The 20,892-nt window shown below is 40.6% G+C and overlaps 5 protein-coding genes across 5 annotated transcripts; 2 read left to right on the plus strand and 3 right to left on the minus strand.

Annotated features, from left to right (window-relative positions):
* Positions 1–3: 3 nt before the first annotated feature.
* On the plus strand, positions 4–4,900 carry CSUI_000609 (uncharacterized protein; the record flags this gene model as incomplete). The annotated part of the gene is made up of 5 exons (XM_068060842.1): positions 4–212; positions 982–1,038; positions 1,936–2,031; positions 2,941–3,021; positions 4,040–4,900. Coding segments are annotated over 5 exons (639 nt in total), but the record flags the coding sequence as incomplete, so codon positions are not given.
* Positions 4,901–7,166: 2,266 nt separating this feature from the next.
* On the plus strand, positions 7,167–7,712 carry CSUI_000610 (uncharacterized protein). Its single transcript, XM_068060843.1, has one exon. The coding sequence runs from the start codon at positions 7,391–7,393 to the stop codon at positions 7,613–7,615; it is 225 nt and encodes a 74-aa protein (XP_067927180.1). The 5' UTR covers positions 7,167–7,390; the 3' UTR covers positions 7,616–7,712.
* Positions 7,713–8,032: 320 nt separating this feature from the next.
* CSUI_000611 (uncharacterized protein) lies at positions 8,033–8,753 on the minus strand. The gene has a single exon (XM_068060844.1). It carries the CDS (start codon positions 8,518–8,520, stop codon positions 8,266–8,268), a length of 255 nt encoding a protein of 84 aa, XP_067927181.1. The 5' UTR covers positions 8,521–8,753; the 3' UTR covers positions 8,033–8,265.
* Positions 8,754–8,913: 160 nt separating this feature from the next.
* On the minus strand, positions 8,914–12,083 carry CSUI_000612 (pyridine nucleotide-disulfide oxidoreductase domain-containing protein). The gene is made up of 2 exons (XM_068060845.1): positions 11,797–12,083; positions 8,914–11,339 (listed from the first exon to the last, which is right to left on the minus strand). The coding sequence occupies exons 1-2, from the start codon at positions 12,064–12,066 to the stop codon at positions 10,722–10,724; spliced, it is 888 nt and encodes a 295-aa protein (XP_067927182.1). The 5' UTR covers positions 12,067–12,083; the 3' UTR covers positions 8,914–10,721.
* A 1,633-nt stretch (positions 12,084–13,716) lies between these two features.
* CSUI_000613 (cral trio domain-containing protein) lies at positions 13,717–20,875 on the minus strand (the record flags this gene model as incomplete). Its single annotated transcript, XM_068060846.1, has 4 exons — positions 13,717–15,672; positions 16,713–17,205; positions 17,767–17,850; positions 18,452–20,875. Coding segments are annotated over 3 exons (2,781 nt in total), but the record flags the coding sequence as incomplete, so codon positions are not given.
* Positions 20,876–20,892: the final 17 nt, after the last annotated feature.

A 20,892-nucleotide genomic window follows, 5' to 3' on the forward strand; every position in this document is an offset into this window, starting at 1 on the left:
CTTCTTCTTCTTCTTCTGCGTGTTCCTTTCCGTATTATTACGATGTGGTGGTTCATGAGATTCTCGGAGATTTTGCGTCACAGGAGGGTGCAGCGGATGTGTATTTAGATCTCCAAGAGAGATTAGGCTACTGTCCGCGTTCGATTCCTACTGCCGCCACTACCTGCGTCTCTCCATGTACCTTCCCTACTCCCTACAATGTCAAGTATAAGGTACACTTTCTCTCGTTCTTTCTTATCTCTTTCTTTCTCACTCTTTCTTTCTTTCTTATCTCTTTCTTTCTTCCTCTGTCTTCTTAGCTTCTTCTCCTCGGTATCTTTCTTTCGTTGGCTGTCTTGTTGATGTGGGGAGGTTTTCTTTCTCTTTTTCTTTCTTTCTTTGTTCCTTCGCGAGATTAAAGAAGATATAGACTGAAGATAGATGGACTAGAGATAGATAGCTCAGTAGATAGATAGACGCGAAAGGAGAAGAGGAAGAAGAAGAAGAGGAGGAGGAGACAAAAGGGGTGATAGAGAAGAAGAAGAAGATTACGACGTCTAGATTTGTACACGTCTAAAACGATAAGAATGTAGAGATGAATGGGGTGATAGAGCTGTTTTGAAAGATAAGAAGAAGAAGAGAATCCTCTTCGTCTTCTCCTTCTTTTTCTTCATCTTCTTCTTCTTGTCCGACAGAAGGCCTTCCTCGCTATTCTTCTTCCCTGTGGTAGGGACAGTTGTGGGTATGCACTCCAATTCTTTCCATCACGTCTTATCGAATCTTCTTCTTGCTTCTTTTCTTCTCCTCTATCTACTCTTTGTCGATCTTCATCTTCTTTCTTCTTGATGTTTTTCTTTCCTTCTTTCCCTCTTTCGTTTTCTTCTTCTTTTTCTTCTTTCTCTTCTTTACTCTAGTCTCCGTCAAAATTCTTTCTATCTCTAGGTGCATGCATGCACTTAGAGAAAGAAAAAATGAAGTGTCTCTGCTGTCTGTGTGTGCTAGGCAGCTGAACATCCGGAGAGAACTATTTTCTCTCCTCGCAAGAAGCTCTTTCAGAGTGTGAGTTCTCTCACGAGAAGAAGCGCAGAAGCATCCCCCTCCCCTCTTACGAGAGATAAATCTACAGGCAGTCTTATTCTTCTACTTGTAGCTCTCCTGATGGTCTCTCTTGCGGATTTGGCCTCTCTCCTCTCTTCTCTCTATTTAGTCTACACATACACGTAGCGACTTCTACAGACAGACAGGGGTGATGTATGCCTAGAGATCCGTGCATACACTTCGCTTCTGTAAAGCTGAATATAAAGATAGATACACATAGGTCATTCGTGTAGAGGAGTGGATGGAGAGAGATCGGGGAGATACATCGAGAACTCTCTCTACACCGTATACATCCGTAGAGATGTATGGATATATACTTACGTAGAGAAACCTTTACATATATCTAGGTTGATGGACCTACGTATCTAGACCTCTTCCTACTTATTTACATGTATAAGCATATATGTATATCTATAGATACATTTGCGCTGTATAGACAGACGAGCATGACGACGTTCGGGATGCTGGTGGATGCTTGTGGCGTTTTAAAGGCAACCGAATGTATCTCTTCGAACGACCACTTTTCCAAACAATAGAAGAAGAAGAAGAATGACCATAGCTAGCTAGCTAGCTATCTACTCATCTTCTTCTTCTGTGAAAGACCGATGATCGAGGAGGGAAGGTCAAGAAGATGTGCCTTCGCATTCCACAGTCTTATTTTTCCAGAGAGAAGCGTGGAGCCTATACAGATCTTTGTATTTTGGGGAGAGATACAGATAGATAGAAAGATTAAGGATAGATTAAGGAGAGATAGAGATACATGCGAAGAAAATGAACCCTTCCTTGTTCTTCTTCTTCTCCTTCTGACACAATGCTCTCAGATCTCTTTCCTTCGTTAACTCTCTTTCTTTCTTTTAGGTAGGGCTGCAGTTTTCTTCTCTTCTTCTTTGCGACTATTTACTTCCGTTGGAGGAGCTTCGATTTGAAGAGTCAATGCATGATCAAATGCTTCAGGTATGGTAGATCATGCACGCATGCATCAGACTCTTATTCTGCATGCATGCATGCGGTCCCCCCTCCGTTCAAGAGACTTGCACTAGCTTCTTCTCGTTCTTTTCTTCTTCTTCACTTGGAGATTTTTCCTTTTCTTATTCATTTTCTGCCCCCTTCTTTTGCTTCTTGTTCAATTGATGGAGAAGCTGTGTGAAGTGGCATTTCTATCATTGCTTATCTTCCTCACGACAGAACAGCTTGGTGCATGCATGCACTTTTGTCACAGAGGATTCTTCAATAGCCAGAAGGGAGAAGAATCTTTCTCCATGAAGATACAGTCACTCGGTTTCTTTCTCACCTACTCTTTCTTTTGTTTCTTCTTTCTCTAACCGTTTCTTATCTTCTTCTTCTTCTCATGCATTACTGTTTCTAATTACTTCTTTATTCTCTTTCTCATTCCTGTGCGTTCATAGAGGTGTAGAGCAGATTCTCTACCATTTAGTGCATACAGCATATAAAGTACACTCGGTACCTATGCATGCAGATTTACATACTCCGGCTCACACACGTGTACAGATATATATATATATATATATATTCAGTGCATGCGACTTCATACAAAGTAGATAGACCTAGGTGTAGATCGACAGATAGATTGGTCAAAGACAGCCAAATAGCTAGATTGATGACAGATAGAGAGGTAGATAGATTAAAGGTAGAGAGGTAGATAGATAGATAGATGTCGATGTATCCATAAGTAGAGAGATGCGTAGCTTATCTGTTGAACAAGTAGAAGATATGGAGAGAAATGCTTTAGAGAAGGAGAGAGATTGAGAGCAAAGTACACTTTCTTTCATGGCCTTTCTCTGTGCTTGTCTTTCCTTTTCTTGTTTTCTGTTTCGGGTGTATGTACACCACATTCTCACACAGCATCGAGAGCTTCGATTTACTGTCACACGTGGAGGGAAATTTGCAGGTCTTCTCTCGGCTCTAGATGTAGAGATTCGACCGGTATGTCTCTCTCTTGTGTCCGTCTCCTCTTCTTTTCTTTTCTTCTTGACGGAAAGAAGCAACTTCTTTCTTTTCTTCATCTATCCGAGGTGTGTTTCTCTATCTTACCAGATCTCTTTCTTTGCCTTTCTCATTTCTCTACATCGTTGCCAAGCAAGGGAGAAGAAAGAGCAAGACCTGAGAGGTAGTCATGAAGTCAGGTAGATCCGTCGTTCTTTCGCAGGTGTACAGACACCTCACCGGGTGTCTAGCAGAGAGAATCCTGTTTCGGAGATGACATGCCGGGCCAAGGGTGAATGAGAATCTCACGCTATCTTCTATGCCTATCGAGTCGCCCCTCCTTTCTTTGTCTCAGTAAAAAGAAGGATTAGAAAAGAGAGAGAAAGAAAGAAAGAATGAAAGAAGAGAGAAAAAGAGAGAGAAGAAAAAAAGAAAAAAGAGAGAGGGCGTTCTCGCTTTTTCTCCTCCTTGTTGTTCTTTCTTTCTTTCGTGTTAAGCAATGAGCTGTTTCGTCATGACGATCAAGAAGAAGTGGGAGAGGAAGAAGAAGAAGAGAGTCTTCTAGATAAGAGAAGTAAAGAAAGAAGGAATGTCTTTCTCTTCTTTTTCTTGTCTAGGTTGATATAACTCCTCTTTTCTTTCCTAGATATGATTCATCTTACATCTATCTCTCTATGTTGTCTCTTATCTCTATAGCGGTACAGGGTGGGGGCTGTGGAAGTATGCATCTATCTATGTATCGATTCTAGCAAATCTTCACCGTCTCTCTCTAGATCTCTGGCTAGTCAGCCACTCCTGTCTCCTCACATAAATATATATAGATATATAGATATAGAGCATATCTTCATATCTCCGTATACATATACAGATGAAGATTCTACCCAAATGTATATCTACGTATCCATATATATCCAAATCTATATGTATCTGTATCGTTTCTTTGTCTTTTCTTCTCGTTTCTTTGCACTTCTTACCCTTTCCTTCTTTCTTTCTTTCTTTCTATCGTCTTTGTATGTAGGGCAAGCATTTCGGAACAGTGTACGAAGGACAGTGCGATAGTTGGTATACGAACGTCATTCTTATAGGCAAAGAGATAGCTGTGCTCCCAGGCGATAAAATCGTTCTCTTCACCGTTGCCGACCTCAAAAATTATCAACTCGAAAACGTCTATAACCCGAGTGTATGTACACCTCACAAGTCGATGACATCTCTTTGAAAAGAAGGGACAAAAGAAAAGCAGAAAAGACAACGAGATGGAGAGCCAAAGAAATTCACGAAAGAAAGAAAAGCTTAACAGTCTCTTTATCAATTTCTCTTTCTTCCCTTACCATCTTGTTGATCGAATCGACCTCTTCACGTGGTCTTACCGATCTCCTTATGTATATATATATATATATGTACAGATATGTATATACATACTATACCGTTACATACGTATATGTACGTGTATGTATAGATTTCTTTCCCACTCTTTTCAGGCTCTGACTTCCACTTCTGAACTCCTCTAGATCACCATATACACAGAGATATACATATATATATGTATATACATATATATATATATATGTATAGTGTATACAAGTGAAAGGAAAGCGAGTGAAAGCGAGGGGATAGGGGACGTAGTAGTAGTAGTAAAGTTGTAGTTAATGCTGCTGGTGCGTACCTTTTGGTAGATAGCTGCGTCTCTCTCGATCTTCTCTCTGTCCTTCGCATGATAGAGAATTTTCTAACTCTCTCTTCAAACACACCCTTATAAAGATCATGATGGGATTGTCTCATTCATTCTCTCCTTTCTTTCTCTTTTTAGAATCTCGCAAAAGGACCTTCAAGTTTTCTTTCTTCGTTGCTTTTCTTCTTTATTCAAGATACCTTCTTCCCCTTCTCTCTCTCTCTCTCTCTCTCTATATATATATATATATATATATATACTTGGTACATTCATAAGCATGTATGACGTATGGTGCGTATACGGATTTATCGATCTTTATTCTCCTTGTATCTATATATGTATTAGCATATCGATCCTGTCTCTCTCTCTCTCTATATATATATGTATATATGTCAATCTGTCTCCATCTGTTGCAGAGTAACTGTGCACATTGGGTGTAGACTGTATGGGGATTTGCATGTGTATGAATATAGATAAAGGAATAAATATGCATGCCTGTGGATATGTATGCATGTACGATGATAGAGAAGATGTATGAATGATGCATGAATATACAGGTATCAGAATATATATGGATATGTATGTATGAATATGTATGAATATGTATATATGTATATGTATATGTACATACAAATATGCACATGTGTGTGTGTTGATACAGGGAGGGAAGAAGAGACAATCGACATCTTTGAGAGTATCGAGGCCTTCGTATCGATTTGAAGGTTATGTGGAGAGACGCCGTAAAGGAATTATCGATCGATTCAAGCCCATTCTCATCGACTACGACGAACAAGCATCCTGCATACAAATCAAATGAACCCCTCTCTCTTTCTCTCTTTCTTTCTTTCGTTTTCCTAGATATTTCAATCGATTCGTTATGATCTTTAAGATCTTTTCTTCTTTCTTGTCTTCAGCGTTATGTGTCGCAAAGACTCCTGTGGGAAGCACACAAACTACATGCTTGCCCTTCTTGTGGGAATTCAAACCTTCTTCTTCTTCTTGTCTTTTTCTTCTTCTCCTTTTCTTTTTCTTCTTTTGGTGGGTGTCAAGCACTGTTGTCCTTGTCGAGCCACAAGACTAAATGGAGAGAGAAGAAGTTCACACACACACCTCTCTTATCTTCATTCATTTATTTATGTATTTATTTACTCTTTCTTTTCTTTTTCTTCTTCTTTACACAAGGCTTTAGACACTTTCCAGTTCTCGCTCTCCCTGTCGACCTCCTAAGGAAAGAATACACACGACTTCTTCTCTTTTTCACTCTTTCTTTCTTTCCTCTTCTTTCTCCGTTCTTTTCTCTCTCTACTAAGTCTTTCATGCTCTTAAGTTGAGAGGAGATATCTATCTTGAATCTATATCTCAACTATCTCTACATTCGTACATATCATATGAAGAAGAAAAGATCTATCTATCTATCTTCAATCTATCTACCTCTAACTATCGCTTACTCATCTGTCTCTATCCGTACTCACTCAGATCCATCGTTATATCTCTAAATGTCAATCTGTGTATCTCTCTCTATCTCTCTCTTTCTTTATGTATGTATCTCTCTCTCTCTCTTGATCTATCTGTAGGAGAAGTCTTCAGTCCGCGAGAGGGAGGGAGGGGGAGGCAAAGCGTTTCTTCTTCTCTCAGTCGAAACACACACAAGTCCATCCGATCATTCGAAAGAGAAAAAAGAAAGTTAAGAAGAGGAAGAATAAGGAGGAGGAGAAGAATAAGGAGAAGAAGATTAAGAATAAGAAGAAGACACGAAGCGAGAACAAGCGATAGACAAGTAGAGGAACGGCAAAAAGAAGAAGACGAATCGGGGTGGAGGTCGTCGTCGTAGTAGTAGTAGTAAGAAGAAGAAGAAGGAGTGTTTCTCCTCTTCCTTTCTCTCTGATACTTCAGCCAAGAAGAGTCAAAGGGGGAAGACCGAACGAACACCTACTGACAATATATACATATATATATGCATATGTGTATCTCTATATGTATATGGGTAATACACAGGGAGGCTCGACTTCTTGTCTTTTTCTTCGCTCCTGAAGAAGGCGTAAGAGATGTGTCTCGGGGAGCGACAAACGAAGCAAGACGCTCTATATTTTCTCTTCTTTCCTGCGTCTACGTATGCGTATGTAGATAGATTTGGGTATGTATAGGTAGATAGATAGTTCTGTCACGTTTTGTTTCATTCTCAAGGGAGTTGAACCTGTCCGTGTTCTCTTCTTTATCTCCACCATTCGTGCCACACCCCTGGTAGATGTCTTGAAGTGAGCTTAGTACATACATCTATCTATCTATTTAATTATCTTCATAGTTATTTCTATATACTTACATACATATGCACATGTAAAAAGCATGTATGCAGATATAGAGAGAAACGCATTCCTGGGTGGGGGAGGAGCCCGAAGAGACGTGTATACATTGTACAGCATGCTTAAGCTTAGGCGTCTCCGCTCGGTATTTTTTCCTTTTTGCTTGTCTCTTGTTTAGAATGGATATGGACGATACACAAGATCGATGGATTCTCGCTGGCACGGCTATGCTAATGTCTGAAGAATAGAGACGAGGATCTCCTACGATCTCATCTTAAAGAAAAATCTATCTATTCTTCCCTCTGCATGATGCTCCACTAGGAAGCAAAACAGCCTCTCTATGTCTCTCTATCCGTATCTTTTCATCTGTCTATCATGATCTATCTATAATTGATGGGTCATGCATGAATCGAATGTCAGTCGATCTCCCTCTCTCTCTTTCTCTCGGTCGCCCGTGTTTAACTACCCCCGCGTCACCTATTTGTGTAATAAGAGGAAGTTGACTCTTGACGGGGGGTGTATCTTCTCTTCTTTTCTTTTTGCCTTTGCCTTTCAATCTTTTTCTTTTTCTTTCTCTTCTTTCTTCATGAACAAACGTGACACACTACATGCATGCATTGTCTGATAGAGGGAGAAGAAAGAAAAGGAAAAGAAGCAGAGGATATGAGAAGTCTATCTCTGGATGTCTCGTGTTTCTTGTTTTGTGAAGAAGGATTGAATGGTTTGGCTTATTGAAAAGATCTAGGGAGTAGAAGAAAAGAAACGTGCATGCAATCTCTCATTGACATGACTCGCTCGGGGTGTATATACACCCAACATGCACCCCTGCAGACACCTCAACGACTATTGGGTATGTCACTTCTTATTCTTCTTGTCTCTCTTTTTCTTTCGCTTCATACATACCCACACTCTTTCTCTTCACTTCTTGCTTAATGTTCAAGAAATTTAAACTGAGAAAAAGAGAAGCGAGGAGGGAAAACAGGAAAAGGAGAGATTTTGTGAAGTTTCTTTCCATCAAGAGAGAAAGCAAGAAACATGCAGGCCCCCTTGGTAATATTCAAATCGATTCCACCCACAGAGTTGGAAAAGACATACTAATACACACACTGTACATACAGTCAGATAGATCAAAGATAGATAGACAGATTAAAGATGGATAAGATAGATTAAAGATAGATTATAGATAGATAGATGACTACATAAGTAAAAGCAGGAGGTGCCACTTCCTCATCTTGTTTCCTTTCTTTTCTTTTCTCTTTACTAACGTCTTCACATTCAGTCACATACACACAACGTCTTAAGGAGCTTTCTCTTCCTCGTTAAATCAGTGCATGCAACACATATATGCTTTTTCTCAAGACATCCTTCATATAAAGAAGGAGAAGAAGATACAAAGAAAGACGAGAGAGAGGAACAAGTGGGTGATCTCTCATTACTCTGTCTCACTCCTCCGGAATTAGAAGAGGTTTGAAATCGGTATTGACACTTCTTCTTCTTTTCATAGAATTTTCTCCTATCAAATGACTGCATGCACCCGCATGCAATCTCTTTTCTCTCTCTCCCTTTCTTTTTCTTTCTTTTTCACCCTCTCTCCTTGTATCTCATCTCTTTTCCATATCTCCTTCGGACCAGGGGTAACGTATTTACTTTCCTTTATCAGCAAGTGATCTATCTTCTTCGTCTTCTCTCAGTCTTGGCTTTCTCTGAAATCTCTCTCTCCCCACTTCCTTTCGCAAATACACACGAGAACAAGCCCCGCTCATCAGTCTCCAATTATACCTTCTCATATACCTATTCATACATGCACATATATATATATATATATAGTCACGTATATGCATACCTGTACACATACATATCCATACATACATACCTGTACACATAGATATTCATACATACAGATAGTGAGACAAGAGAGAGAGAGGGAGAGTCTATCTGTATTTTTATGCCTCACGTGGTGTATCTCTCTGAACTTTTTGTCTCGAGATCTTAAGAGTTTTATCTCGAGACACACACTCTCCATCGGTCCCTTCAGAGTCAGTCGCTTACAGCAGTTGCCCTCTCTCTCTCTCTGTCTGACTATCTACGTATCTAATCATAGAAAGTCGAGTTCATCAGAAGAGTCTCTTAATGTTGGTAAGAGAACACAAAACTCGTAGAGAAAGTGGCCTGTGCTTTCAAGGACGAGAAAAAAGAGGGAAGAAGAAAGTGAAAGTTCTCGACATACATCGTCGCTACTTGTTGAGGTGTACGTACACCCCAGCACAGAAGGGCAAATGAGTCTTTTTCTCCTCCTTCAATAGAACTTAGCATATAATCCATATCTCTAAATACTTCAAATTGATAGTGAAGAGTCATCATAGCTAAAGGTTTAGCTCATCTCCTCTCCCGAACCACAACAAGAAGAAGAGGCGAAAGGAAGAAAGAAGGCACATTTGGACAAGCAGTCAAATCACTCCTCCCTTATTACTCCCCGACTATCTATCTGATTTGTCACCCTAATCGATCTATCTATCTATATATATATCTATATCTATTCAATCTACCTATCTATCTGTCTATCTATGCTTCCATTATGACTACTCCTCCTCCTCCTGCTCCTATTCTTCGTATTCTTTTAATCACGACTACCCTTAGCGTGTTTACTCCGGCAGTCACCACCTGGCCCTGTTTAGGAAGAAGTTCATCTTCTTCATCTTCTTCTTTATCTCATGATCGCCTTCGCCAATCTAAGAGATTTCATCTGTTTAGCATTTACTTGTCTCACTTTACCAAGAAAAGAAAGAAAGAAAGAGTGAGAGAGAAAGAAAGAAAGGAGTGAGAAGAAAGCCTGCATGCTTTTTCTGCGTAGCTTCATTCTCGCTATTTCTTATTCTCTCCCTTCAAACCTGTCTGTCCTGACGCATGCAGCCCCCCCACTTGAGAAGAACCCCCCCTAAACTGAAACGATCAAAACACAAAGCAGAAGAGAAAGGAATCTCGAGTCTTCTTCTCTGACAGCCTTACATACACACAAGGAGGCAGAGAGACATGCATTAAGGATAGATAAAGATAGATCAATACATACATACGTAGATATGCACTGGCACAAAAGGAGAAGAAGAATAGAGAGGGAGGGAAAAAGAGAGAGAGAGAGGGGCGTTCAAGAGCAACTAGAAGAAGAAGAAGACAACGAGCCTTTCTTTCGCTCCTCTTAAAAAGTCAAATGCCAGTCAAGAGGATAAGGAGCATATACACACTTATATCTCCTCGGTCGGGGCCTATGTATATATATATATATGTATATATATACATGTATAGAATGAGGTATCTCTATGCATCTCGTTTTACAAATCCTTTAAAGTGAAGATACACACAGTCCGTCATACTCACGGGGTTCTCTCTCTCAAGAAGAAAAAGAAGAGGTCAAACCAACTGTTGAGAGAGGTCTCCCGCCGTCTCTCTATCTCTTTTCTTTCTCCTTGCTATCTTTCTCCTTCTTCTCCTTATTAAGAAATGTCTGCATGCACGTCACTTAAGTAGAGACAACTTTTCTCCTACTGCTTTGCATACCCTCACTTCTCTATCAAATACAAGTCGTCTTACAAGACACTTACCTATCATCTATGAATCTGCATCTATCTCCCTATCCATAAACTCTATATGTAGAATCTATCTTTTCATCTATCCATTTGTCTATTTACTTGCTGTTCCTTTTTCTTCTTCTTCTTCCTTTTATCTTTTTTCTCCCTTCAAGACTGTCTCTCAACGATGCTTAACATTTCTTCAACAGAATCGATCTTTTCAGCAACTTTTCCTTCTTTCTCTCCTCTCTCCTTTTCAACTTTCTCGATCTTTCTCCAGTCACTGAACGACACTGTACGTACACCCCGTGACTCCAACAAGACATCTAAACTTCTATCTTTCGGCTGATCAAACCCCCTATTACAGGAAGAAGAAGAAGAGAGAGGATTCTTCTCAGGGGGAGACGAGGAGAAAGAAGATCCCATTGACTGACGAGACATAGAAGGTGTTGAATGAGGAGACGCGACGGGAGAATGACGTAAGAAAAGAGGAGCCCTCTCTCGTCCTTCTCCTACTACTGCTCCTGATCCTACAGCTATGTCTTTATCGAGACCTAGAGGAGATAAAGTAGATGAAGAAGAAGAAGAAAGATCGTGAGAAAAGTGATCTAGATCTGTGAGGAGTTGAACGACAGTTTCCCTTGCATCCATAATGTTACTTGCTATCACTCCATGAGCCCCACGCCGGACCCAGCCACTTGCATACAAACCTCCCAAACGACGACCAAGAGAAGAAGAAGAAGAAGGAGAAGAAGAAGAAGAAGAATTATCCTCATTCCAAGAGATCTAGAGAGAGGAAAGCACAAACAGAGAGGAAAGAAGAGCGTATCTCTGTTTAATGAAGAAAAAAAGCAAGAAAGCGAGATATATATATATATATCCTTCAATTTAGATACACTTGGCTGCTTCTCTCATATTCACTGTGCATCGGTTTCCTTCTCTCGACATTCTTTCTTTCTTTCTCTCGCGTAGGAGAACTTCACATTACCAAGGCGCATCATGACATTCCGCCTAAGACAGGCATTTCTCTCCTCCTCCTACCACCTACTGTCGAACCGAGAGCGTACATGCCTACTACATACACATACACATTCATGCATCCATACATACATCTTCACATATACGTGCATATACATACCTTCTACATATACATCCGTATACATATTCATACATGCATACATACATAGATACTTACATATATATATATATATATATATATTTGAAACAGTTCACGGATACATACCATTCTTGGAGGTTCGATTCTTCCATTTTCATTGAGGAATTCCCCCGTTCCTTGTTTAATGAAAGGAGAAAGATCGGGATCGGGGTGAACGGACATCAACCCGATACTCCATATCAACAGAGAGGTCGGTATCTGTTCGTATTTCATTCCTTTCTCTCTCTGCGCCAAAGACTTGTCTTCTCCCTCTCCTTCTTTATCATCTGGGAGGAGCATGACTGCTTTCTGTCTCCCTGCTCGTCCTTCTAAGAGATTTCGAGCCACCTCTAACATGCCTACACGACTCGAATCTACAAGAAGAGAAAAGGAAAGGAAAGGAAAGCAAAGGAAAGAAGAGGTGAAAAGAAAAAAAGGCAAGAGAGAAGGAAAAAAGAGAATGGGGTATTGTAGTAGCGTTCAGGAAGAAGGACAGCTCAGTTAGACAGATAAGTAGACTCATACATGCATACATACATAGATCCTCATTGACATATGTATATATATATATATGTAGACGTTCATACAGATAAGTAGATTCCTACGTGCATTTACAATACATGTAAGAATGTCTCTTTGTATGTATATACACATGTACCCGAATATCATACAGATATACATGTGCATATATATATATATATATATATGCATATGTATATCTGTGCATAGATACGTATGTAGCTATGTATGTGTGTATGGGAATTAGATACAACTGTAAGTGGGAGTGAAAGGTGAAAGAAGAGGGGCTTGGCTGTTTGCTTGTGGCTGTATGACAGAGGAGAAGGACGACTCTACTCTCTCAGGAGAGAATTCAGGAGAGGGGGGATATACAGGCCACGGCCACCCATCCGACAGGTGTACATACACACCTCTACAGATAGGTACATGCACCGCTCCTATACAGACACATCCATTCTTCGTGAAGAGAGAAGGAAAAAGACCCTCCCTCCGTGAGTTTCTTCTTATTCCTTCTTGACTCTCTCATTAATAGGTCAGAACGCATTCGAGGAACAAGCATATCAAACACACTACCAGCCAGAAAGAAAGAAAGAAAACAAGAGGAGAAGAAAAAGGAAAGATCGATAGCGAAAAAGTGTCAGCTCTTTTACACGGAAGAGAGAAAGAAACAGTAAGGAGAAGAGGAAGAGAAAGAAGCAAGTCGACTGTGTAGTATCGATATGTCAATCTTACTGCCATGCTTAAACATATTGAGAGAAAGTGCCGAAACGTCTTGTGTGAGAAAGTGCTTTTTCCTTCTTTCTTTCTCTCTCTCTCTTCTTGACTCTAGCTCTACGTCCCTTTCACGACTGAAGTATTTATCTGTCTCTTTATCTTTGATTCACCTTAAGAAAGAGACACCTCCCTTCGGTAGTAGGAATTTAAATTGCTTCAACTCACTAGGCATCCCCTCCATAGGTCTACCAGGCACCACAACAAAGACGTATACACACACGTGCACGCTATACATACATCAATAAATATACATCTCTACATGTATATGTCTCTTCAATACATGCATGTCTACCAAGGTATCTCTCAACGTATATGTATCCACAGAGAGATATGCTACTCAGGCATCAATGGATCTACAAGAAACACATCCACACATATATATACTGTCTACCATACAAGATACATACATGCCCCTACCCATGCAATCTCTATACATACTTCTGCATATACGGTCTCATAGCCATATATATATATATATGTGAGTGCGATTATGAATCTGCTGTCTCTCTCTCTTCTCTCGATTCTCCCTCTCCCCCCCGAAGTCGCCCTGCCGACTCCTCAGTGCATACACACATTCCTACATTAGACTGCTGCTTGTATACACCTCTATACATCCAATAGGACGAACAGATGAAATACAAACACATGCTTGAGTCTATTATCTCTCTCTCTATATAAATAGATATATAGATAGATATGTGCATAGTATAATTATGTTGCACGTATGTATTTGCTATGTTTCGATGAATAGATAGGACGTAGGAGCAGGCGGGGTGGCCTTTGTATATGAGAGTAGAAGTGACTTTTTCTTCTTCCGAAAAAGAGAGTGAGAGAGAGAAGAAAGATAATGAAGTGTAGGGGGGGGGTGTGTTGTCTCTGCTATGTCTCTCTTTCTCTCTCATTTCGTGGAGACACCTGTTCTCCTCTGATCTTTCTCTCCTTCCGCCAAGAGAAAGAGAGAGAAAAAGAAAGAAAGAAAGAAGAGAGACAGGCACCATGCGACTTTTTCTCTCTTCTTTTCCTCTACGTTATTTCGAAAGCATCTTCATTCAACAGACCGAGACGGAGACAGACCTCCTTCTTTTCTCTCTTTCTTTCATCTCTTCTTTCTTTCTTTCTTTCTTCATTTATTACCTGTCTATGTAGATCTAGCTCTCTTCTAGTTCTTCTATCTTCTATCTTTCTTTACAAGTCGGAAAGAAAGAAAGAAAGAAACGGACTTCTCATACACAAAACAGATCGATCAAAACGACAAGTAAGATCAACGTAAACAAGACGGATGAGGAGAAGGAGTTCAAAAAGAAAAGAAGAACGTTCTCGATCCAATTCTTCTTTCTCTCCGTCATCTTCTTCAAAGACAAAAAGAAGAAGAATGAAGATGAACTACCTGTCTGCGCTACAAGACAGACACAAGGGGTGATCTCCTTCTGTAAAGAATCTCGTACGAAGAAAAGCAAAAATTCCCGAAAGAAATACAAGAGAAGACGCACCAACAAAGAAGAAAAAGAAGATGAAAGAAAGAATGAAATGTCCATACATACACAAAGAAAGAAAAAGAAAGAAAAAACATTTCTTCTTCTTCCTCTCGACAACAACAAACAACATAGAAATATGAGGTGTACATACACCCGAACTACATCTCCATCATTCTTCAAAATCCATCGGCTGTCCATAACACCCTTTAGTACAATCTATCTTCTTCTTCCTTTCTTCTTCTTCTTCTCTCTTCAGATATGAAAAAGAAAGAGAAACTGCTCCTTCTTCCCACAACTCTATCTTCTTCCTCTTCACTCTACGTCGATAATTGCGTAACAAAAAGAAGAGGAAGAAGAGACAGAAGAAGGAGAAGAGAAAGAAGAAATGACACAGATGAAGAAGAGAAGAAGGTGCTTGAGGGGAGGAACAGATCCAAAAGAAAGAAGATAAGAGCCTCAGAAAAGGAACTTTTCCTCTTCTTTTCCTCTTCGTCTTCTTCATTATCCTTATTAGAACTACACTAGATCTCTCCTATCCTTTCAAGCCCGAGAGCGGATGGAAATCCACACCCCCGACGAGAAGAAAGACAAGAAAGAAAAAAGAATTATTCTGCTGTACAGAATTCTCCTACCTCTTCTTCTTCTTTTCTCTTTCATTCTACAAAGCGACAAGAGACAAACGAAGGCATGCATGCTGGTCCTACTCATTCTTCCTATTTCTACCAGCCATCTCTGTATGCAATACACAAATTACTTTCTTCTTCTTCTTTTCTTTCTTCTTTGTTTTCATTCATCTCTCTCTCTCCCTCTCTTTCTGTCTCTACAGGCACTTCTGTTGGGCATCGAAGGCTCTTCTCCGATCACCCGTACTCCTACTCTACTCCTCTATTCTTCTTCTTCTCTTTCTCTCCTTGGTCATCGAAACCTATAGACAGCTACAAGCCCCCCTAGAGAGACAGAGACAGACATCTACCACGCAAACGAGCAAGCAAAGAGACATAATCTTCGTCTTCTTCTGCTGCCTTATCTTCTTCACCCACATTGCTCATACGAGAAAAAGACAAAGAAGAAGAAAGAGAAGAGAAAGACGGAGCATGCACCTCCTCCTCCTCCTAACAGTCCAAGCAACAGTTGCTGCAACTCTACTTCTTCTTCTTCTTTTCATCCTAAAAGTCAATCAGTTGGGCTATTCAGCCTATACTTAGGATCATAAAAGGAAGAAGAAAAGGAAGAAGAAGAAGGAACAGACAGAGAAGAAGAAAAACGGCTCGATGCGGCGGGGTGTATGTGGTATGACCGATAGAGACAAACATAGAGAAAAAGAGAGAGAGAAAGACCTCTATATAGACATCTTCATAGGGACCTAGCTAGATACATGTGAAAAGATATACACATCTGTCTATATCCATAAGAAGAGATAGGCTTATAGACATGAAGACACCTGCATAAAAATACATAAATCTCCGGGTGATACACACGTGACATATGTATGAAATCTATCCCTAATCAAACAAAGAACTGCTTATCGAAAAGGAGAGCTATGAAGAAAAAGAAAGAAAGAGAAGGAAAGAAAAAGAAAAAGGATCTTTCCTTCTCATCGCGTAAGGACATGAACTTTCTTCTTGGGGAAGCAGAGAGATGATCCAATCCAAGAAGATAAGAAGGACAGAAAGAAGAAGAAGAAGAAAATGGCTCGATGGCTCTCCTTCTTCTTCTTTTTTGCAAGATGTGACATGTACATCAAGCAACAAGAGCAGAGAAAGAGGAGAAGAAGAAGGAGAACAGAAAGATTCTAAAAAGAAAATGGTTTGTATTCTTCTCACTCTTCTTCTTCTTCTTTTTCTTTCTTTTCTCTTCTTTCCACTTCTTTTCTTCCATGAAGCGGGTCATCATTCTTCTTCTCCTGCCTGATACACCGCCAGCTACAATACCCATACACATGCATATAGTCATACATATAGATACATACATATTCCTACACACATGTATACGCATGTGTATCTATATACAGGCACCTGCATCCCCATACAAACTTCCTGTATACATAATACCTAGTCGACAGCATACACATCTATATGTATAAACATACACGTATGCATGTACATATATATGTATACGTGTATATCTGTATACACATGTGAATGTCCGTATAGATGTATGCATCCCTATACGTATGTGTGATGGGTATATGGGTATGTAGGCCTCTAGATCTGTTGAGATGTCGATCTCCCTCACCCGGACAAGACGAAGATCAAAAGAAAGAAGAGATAGATAAGAAACAAACACGCAAAGAGAAACGCTCCCCTGGCCTATGTCTTCTGCTTTTCTATTCTCTTTCTTTCTTCTTCTCTTCCTTTTCTTCTTTCTCTTCTTCTTGATCTTCTTTGTCTTACTATTACGACTCTCTCCTTTCTTCTTCATGTGGTCCCCTCATCTCTCTCCATCTTTTTTCCTTTCAAGATTCTGCCTCATCTTTACAAGAAGAAAAAGACGCGAACTTCTCCATATCTTCATCTTCTTCTTTCTTCTTCTTCTTGTCGTCAAGGGAAGTTTGCGTGGAAAGATTCTTCCTATGGACTTCTTCAGTCGAGTCAAGAGGAGGAGAAGGACTGTGGGAGCACTTCGATTGTGCCCGGAGAATCGATGCTGCTATGGGGCAGTTCCACTGGACGGGCAATCGACACTCCCCCTCCCACACCACTCCAAATGACGTCAACAAATCACACGCCTACGAACAAAAAGAAAAAGAAAGATGAAGAAAGAAAGATGAAGAAAAAGATGAAGCAAGAAGGGAAAGAAAGGATCTTCAGAAACTTGAAGAGTATCGGAGAACGAAGTCCTAGCAATCTCTCTATCATCCTCTACATCCACGTCTATATACATATATATATATATTATATATGTGCATACATACATACACATACATACATATACATATATGCACATACATACACAAACACCAACTGATGAGGAAACAACCTTATTTGCTTATAGATATATATATATGTATATGTATATAGATATAGATATATATATGTATATGTATATAGATATATATATGTATATTCAGACATTTGTATGTATATGAGTATGTATGTATGTGTACACATGTACACATAGCGAGAGTGTCTGTGTATCTGTCTGTTTAGGTGGGGTGTTAAAGAAGAAGATGAAGAAGAATGAAGCTATCAAATCTACGTTAAACATGTAAGTACAGAAGTGAGACAAATGAGACAAGAAGAGAAGAGAAGTGAGAGAAGTGAGAGAAGCAAGCGTGGGGGGGGGTTACCTTCCAGCATTCAGGCAGGACAGCCGCAGCCTCCGCGCCACTCGTCGTCGTCGTCTCCTCCTCCTCTTCCTGTTGCTGCTGCTGCTGAGAGATATTTTCCACCAAAGCACAAGAAGAAGTCTAGTCGGCAATCAATATACACAGCCACAAGGGTTAAAAAGAAAAAGATAAAAGAAAAAGTGAGAAAGAAAGAAAGCGTGAGAAATGCAGGCATCATCATCATCACACATCCCCATATCACGGGGAATAACTACCTGTATAGATAGAAATATATATATCCATGTATACATACATATATATATATATATATATACGCACATATGTGGAGGTATATACGGAAGATGAGTAGTAGTACATGTGTAGCTCTATACACAACAAGTGTATCCTCTGCATTATATACATATATATATATATGTAAGAATCCAAACAAATACGGCTGTCTCACTCTACCTATCTGTATCTACATACATATATACATGTATATCGATCAGTTCCGCGTGTATGCCTCTATCTCTGTATGTACCTTCCCCACTTCTACACATACAAAGGACAAAAGAAAACCCTAAACTGATCCTCTTCTTCTTCTTTGTTTGTATTTCCTTCTTCTTCATTTTCCTTCCATGCCTCCTTCTTTCTTCTCCCCGTTGATCTATCTCTTTCTCCCTAAGATCTCCCTTGGACCTACTTGCATGCGTGCATTGTCGTGGAAGTAGTTGCCTTCCTCATTTTGTCTCCTCGCCGCTCCCGTAGAAGGTGCTGCCCTGACTCGTCTCACAAGAGGCTGGGGCTTGGCTATAGGGAAAGGATAGAAATGCCTTTCCACATTCCTTCTTAGCCCTCCATACTTTCTCTCCAGTTGGGATGGAGGAACGAGCTTATGCAAGTGCTCGGCTAAAACGTGGAAGCTTTTATTTGTCTTCATTTCTTTCATCATCCTTTCTCCTTCTCTTCTCTCTTCATCCTCTTCTTGTCCTCTCTCTTCTTTCTTTCCTTCCTTCCCCGTCGATTTAGGGACATAAGCTTGATCAAAGGAACTTTCGACTTTGAGAGAGATCATCTTGGCTTGTTGCACATCCGTGAGAAATCCTTTCGCTAAGTTCCAGAGGCTATGAACGAGGAGGGAATTATGGAGAATAAACATGCGTCTTAAGCGAAAAGGATAGTGAAGAGTAAGGGTCTGAACGAGTTGCTGGAGACAGTGATAGGGGAGCTTCCATAGAGAGACATCTCGCAGGTCAAGGATGACCACGCATGTCTCAATCTTCCCAGGGACCATAAGATATCTTAATCCATATTCGAAAACGAAGAGAAGAAGCCTAATGAAGCGCTGAAGATCGTTCAAAAGAGAAGAATCTAATCGTGAAAGATTTAAAATGAGAATTGGACGCATTGCAATGTCTCTACCACACCAATACAAAATGCCCTTATGCACATCTTCCCAGATGAAAGGATCTTTATCCGAGAGAGGATACATCTTCTCACGGAATTCTATCATTTTGTATAAATGTTTCAAGGCTTCTTGGGCCAATTCTCGCGCTTCTTCCATCTCTTCTTTCACAGACATCTTTCTCATAGAAGAGGAAGAAGACTGACGATCATGAAGAAGGAAAGCATTATCGTCATCTTCTTCTCTTTCTTGTCCTTCTCTCATGTGGGGAACAGGGGAAAGGGATATCTTCTTCAGATCCTCCATCCCTCCTCCTATAGCTGTGGAAGCCGTTGTACGCCGAGATGAAGAAGAAGAAAAAGAAGAAGAAGAGGAAGAGGAAAGATCTGCTGGAGAAGGAGGTGGGAATTTGCGAGGGGAGCTTCTGAACATAAGCCAGAGAACTCGTAGAAGAACAGGCTCGAGATAAAAAGGATAGGGAGGCAAATTACTACGATTCTCTTCTTCTTCTTCTTTACCTTCTTCTTCTTCCTCCTCCTCTTCATCCCCGTCTAAACTTCCTCCTAGATGTTTGCTTGTAGAATGGAAGGGATGCGAGAAGAGAGAGTAAGGTTGAGAAAGACTGATCTTTCTCCTCACAGAGTGACTTGAAGAAGAGTCTCCTGCAGAAGAAGAAGAAGAGGAGGAGGAGGAGGAGCGCAAGAGAGAAGAGAACCCTCCACCCCCTCCCCCGCTTCCATGACCCGTTAGTTCTTGCTTCGCGATGTCTCCTTCTTCTTTCGTCTTTTTCGAGCCAGCAGAGAGAGACAACTTTCGCTTTAAAATTTCGTCGAGGTCGCTGTCATCTTGGTCCCCCGCAGGAGGAAGATCATGAGGAAAGAAAGGAAGAGAAGAAGTCTGAAAAGAAGGATAATGCTGCGGGGAGATGAAGAGAACGTCGTTGGAAGGATGAGAAGCTGTCTCATCCAGAGGGAGAGAAGAAGGAGAAGGAGATAAAGAATTCGGATTTGAAAGAAGATCATGGCCTTCCCCTCCTACGCTCTCTTGACTCTTCCCCATGAAATCTCCTCCCTCTCCCTGCTGCTTCTGCCGTTCAAGTCTACCTTCTTCTTTCCTCTCTTCTCTTTCTTTATCATCTTCTTGTCTGTTCGCCATTCCCTCTCGATCTTCAGGTGTATGTACACCCCCTGAAGGGAGAGTGTGGGGAGTGGGTCTCGAAGAGCCATCTTGTGAAGTGGCACGAGGTCGACGAAAAGACGAAGCAGAAGAAGAATCTTCGTCATGTCCGTGAACTGCATTTCCTTGAGACAGAGAATCCCGGTCGCTTTTCTTGAGAAGCACATGCTGGGGGTGTCTCTTCTTCTTCTTCGATTTCTTGAAGAGAGAAGAGATGAAGAAGGATTTTCTTAGGAGAGAATGCAATTCATCTAGCCATCGTTGCTCTCTTCGGCTTAAAGGAACATGCAGGAAAATCTGCCTAAGAAGAAGAGGAGGCTCCCCCCCTGGACGAGGAAAGCGAAGATGCGTGTGATTTATGGATGGATTGAAGAGAAGAGAATCTAAAGGAAGACTATAGGGAGAAGGAAGAACAGAAGTGATAATAGGAGGTGGGATGCCCAGTAAAGTTGTATGAAGGTGTATATACACCTCAGATAGATTCGTCTTGATCTCTCTTGATCGACTGAGTTTGGCTGTGAAATCTCTTCTCTTTCGATACCACAAGCTGAATTGCCTTCTTC

The sequence above is a fragment of the Cystoisospora suis genome (genome assembly GCF_002600585.1).
Source record: "Cystoisospora suis strain Wien I chromosome Unknown contig_230, whole genome shotgun sequence".
NCBI classification, from domain to species: Eukaryota; Apicomplexa; class Conoidasida; order Eucoccidiorida; family Sarcocystidae; genus Cystoisospora; species Cystoisospora suis.

Bases quoted from the DNA above. Each gene is read 5' to 3' on its own strand.
- CSUI_000610 (XM_068060843.1), top strand. From the start codon at position 7,391: ATGCATGAATCGAATGTCAGTCGATCTCCCTCTCTCTCTTTCTCTCGG.
- CSUI_000611 (XM_068060844.1), bottom strand. From the start codon at position 8,520: ATGCAGTCATTTGATAGGAGAAAATTCTATGAAAAGAAGAAGAAGTGT.
- CSUI_000612 (XM_068060845.1), bottom strand. From the start codon at position 12,066: ATGTTAGAGGTGGCTCGAAATCTCTTAGAAGGACGAGCAGGGAGACAG. The intron at 11,340-11,796 runs GTATGTATCCGT...TCCTCTCTCTAG, and splicing joins GAATCGAACCTCCAAGAATG to ATCTCTTGGAATGAGGATAA.